At 46.0% G+C, this 5,088-nt stretch overlaps 1 protein-coding gene across 1 annotated transcript; it reads right to left on the reverse strand.

Annotated features, from left to right (window-relative positions):
• Positions 1 to 230: 230 nt before the first annotated feature.
• Positions 231 to 2,112, reverse strand: LOC109753767 (alpha carbonic anhydrase 7). The gene is made up of 6 exons (XM_020312691.3): positions 1,966 to 2,112; positions 1,415 to 1,842; positions 1,020 to 1,187; positions 804 to 857; positions 555 to 712; positions 231 to 464 (listed from the first exon to the last, which is right to left on the reverse strand). Exons 1-5 carry the CDS (start codon positions 2,063 to 2,065, stop codon positions 605 to 607), a joined length of 858 nt encoding a protein of 285 aa, XP_020168280.1. The 5' UTR covers positions 2,066 to 2,112; the 3' UTR covers positions 231 to 464; positions 555 to 604.
• Positions 2,113 to 5,088: the final 2,976 nt, after the last annotated feature.

Consider the following 5,088-nt stretch of genomic DNA (forward strand, 5'->3'; position numbering starts at 1 on the left):
TCACATGCATCATATTCACCAAGCCAACACTGCTCTCGTGAATCTAGTCCTCTTTCTCTTCTCTCTCTCTCCCTGTCTTGTTACCACGTGAATATCTGGGTCCTACTCAGACGCGTGGCATATCTTGCAGCCTATCGGATAACTAGAACAAAATACTGGACCGCTACACCTTCGGATGACAACAAAACTATGTAATAAGATGGCACACTAGATTGAATCTGATGTCCAATGATTGAAGAAGTAAGTCGCCGAGATGCGCTTTTTATTGAAATATAAAGAAAGAAAACACAAATAAGTTGGTCTACAAAGATTGGAGTCTTGTTATCCAGGTATTGAAAACAACACCAAGAACATGTCCTTGACTTCAAATTTATTATGGAATGAACAAACATCCCCGCTTGGTGCAGAGTCATCGTCGTTGCAAATTTTCCCCAGGCATCGCTTTTCTTCGTCGTTGCCAACAACTGAGGGCAGGGCAAAATATATAGTCTTCATTAGAAACAACTATTTTCTGTCGACAATAAGGTAGTCAAATTACCTTGAGATTATCTTACATTAACACGCATACTGTCTATCCCTGTGGCTGGCTGAAGTCTTCAGCTCATTAATGATCAGCGGCTGCGTAATAACGTTCATGGTGATCATCAGGGCAGAAAAAATTTATATCTCTGTAGTTCACCTTCTGAAGGGGTCTCGCATTTATATCAAAGCCCTATACACACAGCACAAAACAAACAAATATATGCACTTCGCTTCCATGAAAAAAATGGAGAAATTAATTAACTGAACAACTTAATAATTACATCATGGACGGCGTCCGTGAGAAGCTTCAGCTGCTCACTCGACACGGTGGCAACCTGCAAAACCAATTTCCTACCCTTAAAAATCTCATAAAAAATTGGGGAGTTAGTTGGAAGATGACTGTATCGTCCAGAAATCAGGTCCATAAGCCAATTTCCCTTAAGTTTAGCATTTGTGATCAAAATGAGGTTGGTGAAAGTCATTAACAATAAAGGTACCCTCTTGATGACTGTCCAGATGACACCCTCGTCGCACCCCGGCGTGGTGAGGGAGCCCATGTATCGGTAATAGGCTTCGCCATGGCCCCTCGCGACCCAAGGATCAACCACGCCGACATTCTCCTCCTTCTCATTCGTGTTGGCCATCCTCTCCAAGTAAGACTCCAGCTGCATCGATGCATGCAACAGATTGGTTGAAATCAGGGAACGAATTAAAGATATGCCCCCTCCGTTCACAAATATAAGATGTCTTAACTTTGTTGTGAATTATATAGACACATTTGTTTTAGTGCGTTTGTTCATTTATTTCAGTCTATATGTATACTGTAGTCCATACTTTCCGAAGGAAGTAGTATATTTGCAGGAGATGGATGGATTTCGAGAGACCTACATACCTCATGCAGGAAATGGTTGGGCCTGCCAATCTTGTAGAGGAGGCCGATCACGGCAGCCTTGTTCTCGGCGCTAAGGTGAACCATGTGGAGCTCCATGTTGTACCGGCGGCCGTTTACGCGGTGCTCGCTGGGGGTGTGCCAGTGCAGCTGCCTGAGGTGATACGCGGTACCGTTGATCCACATGCTCCCGGCGTCACCATGGAACATCACCGTGATGTCATGGCCGCGGTTGACCATGGAGGCCTCGGCGGGACGGTAGGAGTGGTTGAGGTAGCCGAGGTGGGGCGCCTGCGAGGCAAGGCGGTCTGAGAGGTCGATGGGCGACTGCATCAGCCCAGTGCCGCACGTCGCCCACTCTTCCTTGATCTTTCCCCAGTTCTCCGGCCCATTCTCCGCCCCGCAGACGTAGCTGAACTCCGACTCATCGTCTGCAGGCAAGAGATGTACGGACATGGATGAATTAATTCATGGTATAAGAGTTCACACAGACATGCGCAAACATATGCGCGGCGGACATGACGTATAGAAGATTTGCGCTCGAGAGAGCTCACCAGTTTCTTGCTGGGCTCTGGCCGCCGGAACCACGGCTGAGAGCAGCAGGAAGAGGAGGAGGGCCGAGACCGCGTCGTGGAGGTGGCGAGCTGAACGCATACTGCTTCTTTGTGTTTTTTGTTGTGTGCCTGCAAACTAGGTGGGTTACCGAAGAGGGGCAGCCTGGTTGGGTATATATACACAGATTTTCTCGTAAAGCTAGCTGATGCCTGATGGGATGCATCCATACTCATGTATATCCATCCACACGTGGGTTTCAAAAAAAATCCTATACTAGTAAGTGTATAGTCTCTCCGTTCCTTTTTGTTAGGTGTAGTTTTTTATGCAACTAATTTGGGAATAATACGGGACTGAAATGCTCATGCTTACAACGTTGATTAGAAGATTGATGATTCTTCAAGTTTTTTTTAACACCGTACAATCTCAAGGTAACTCGGTAAATTACGTACACAATCATTCCGATTCGAGGAGGGGTGCAAATGTCATGTGGTTATGAAAAGATGTATACCTAAAAATTTGGAATTTACTTTAGAAACAAATACACCCAGGAGACAGCGGGAATACACATGTTAGAGCATGTGTAACATATGCTCAGCGAGCTGCCGTGTGCACCGTATGGTCCCTGTGTCACTAGGCTTGATGTGGACAGCAGGAATCGCATTCGGTAGAAAACTAGCACACGTCACACGTGTCACATGAACTGCTTTAGGTCCCATCAAGGACCTAAGCTGCCTGCTTTCACTATACTATAGATCTTGTGTGACATGATTGGCTCTCATAACCATGTGCTATGATTTGCACCATCACCGACAATTATAAATAATTACTTGCGTACGAGGTTGTTTACCCAATAAATTCAAACATATTGTACTTCAACAGCGGAATTACTAAATTTAAAAGATAAACTATCGGAATTGCCTTTACATAGTTAAAAAATGTGAAAGTTAAAACAAGAATATCGAACTATATACGGCTAACTAGCAACCGTCTTCTATTTTGCTGCTAGCTAAGAACACGTGGGTGGCGTCCCTGCAGCCGACATCCACCTCCACCGCTTCGATCAACTGCGCCATTGAAAGAATCCGTATGGTCGTCCATGGAGGGGGGGGGGGGGGGGGGGGGAGGGGATATAGATGACTAATTTTTTTTAGCTTCTTTTCAAATTTCAAGGATACAACAAGATTATAGGTTGTGTAGATATGACTACCTATATGCCAAGGTCAAGAACAACAAGCTAGAAAGATTAACACCTAAAGTAAGCTTGCAACAAGTGAAGGAAAGGAAAACCACAAGTGAAGACCATGATGTAGTTCCCGAAGTTCCCTCCTTTGGGGGACTCACGTCTCCTATGAAAAGGTGTGACAACAATACGCTCACCAAGCGCACAATGGTTGACCTTATTCTCCTCGCTCGCTCGCATAATGCAAGGTGTCACGATTGAACTATGCGATGCACTTGGAGATAGCGACTGTGACTTTCAAAAACAAGTTTGGCACAATCTTGACAACTTAATTGGAGCTCCCAACAAGACCATGAAGCTCCAACATAATGATTTGAGCTCTGAGGTGACTCATTCCGTCTAAGGTGCGGAAACACCTAAGAGTAACAAGATCCACAATAGAAAGTAGGGGGAATCAAAATTTCTTGGGTGGAAGTGTAGATCTAGGTCGTCTCCCTCAAATCTTAGAAGATCAACAAGTTTGAGTGGGTAGGGAGGGAGATCAGGCAAGATAAAGCTTTGCGCAACAATGGAGGAGACAGAGCAAAGAGGTAAGTCCACTTAGGGAGAAGAGCCACTACTCACTAGTGGAGAAATGGCTAGCCAGAAATTTTGTTGCTGGCACGTCTAATAATATAAAAAGCTAAATCTAAAAATACTCATAATTTATAATTTTTTATAGCTATATAGTTGTAAATTTTTTATTAAGTATGTATATATCATAATAGAATAAACTTTCTCATGTATGTTTGCATTGTTGAGATGGTTTTTTTTTCATGCATGTCATGATGAAGTGACATGCTTGCATGTTGAGAGACATACGATAGTGGGATGGGCCTTTCTCACTCATGTTGTGCGATGATGTGGCCAGGGGTGGAGCTACCTCCCGGCGACCCCAGGCAGCTGCCCGGTGAGGGAGTCCTAGATTAAGGGGTCCTCTAGTGGCCGGGCTATGCGACACGGGCCGGACTGATAGGCCGCGAAGATACAAGATAGAAGGCCTTCCCCCGTGTTCGGATGGGACTCTCCTTTGCATGGATAGCAAGCTTGACGGCTGGATGTGTAGTTTCCTTTCTTTGTAAACCGACTTTGTACAACCCTAGCCCCCTCCGGTGTCTATATAAACCGGAGGGGTTAGTCCATAGGGGCTATCACAAATCATACAAGCTAGACATCTAGGGTTTAGCCATTATGATCTCGAGGTAGATCGACTCTTGTAACCCCTATACTCATCAAAGTCAATCAAGCGGGAAGTAGGGTATTACCTCCATTAAGAGGGCCCGAACCTGGGTAAACATCGTGTCCCCTGTCTCCTGTTACCTCAGATCCTGAGACGCACAATTGAGGACCCCCTACCCGAGATCGGCCGGTTTTGACACCGACATTGGTGCTTTCATTGAGAGTTCCTTTGTGTCGTCAATAGAAGGATCGACGGCTCGCCTTGTCATCAATGACAACATCACCTCTGGAAGGGCCCTAGTTCCTGGGCAGATCCTCCAACTCGGCAGTTTTACCATGGGTGCCAGCTCGGCCATTAGGCCAAAGGCGGTCCCCCAAATTGCCAAAAATCATCTCCGCATCGGTTTCGAAAACTCTGATAAGGTGGATCCGGCAGATGTCTTGTCTTGAAACGAACTGCTAGATCGCATCGCCGCCCTGGGGGTCGCGACAGACTACGGTCGAATCGGGCTTAAACCCGATCAAAGGGAAATCAGGTCCCCGCGGATCACCCATCAGGTAGCGGTTGTGGAGGAACAAGCCGAGAATACATCTTCCCCTATGCTGAGAACAAGCTATGTTCAGATTTTCGAGCCCTGCGAGCCGGATACCCATCTTCGGGAAGAGACCCTCTGTCCTACGAACATAGAAACATGCGTTGAGCCTGAATACTCCCAGGGCACTC

The sequence above is a fragment of the Aegilops tauschii genome, chromosome 7 (assembly GCF_002575655.3).
Source record: "Aegilops tauschii subsp. strangulata cultivar AL8/78 chromosome 7, Aet v6.0, whole genome shotgun sequence".
NCBI classification, from domain to species: domain Eukaryota; kingdom Viridiplantae; phylum Streptophyta; class Magnoliopsida; order Poales; family Poaceae; genus Aegilops; species Aegilops tauschii.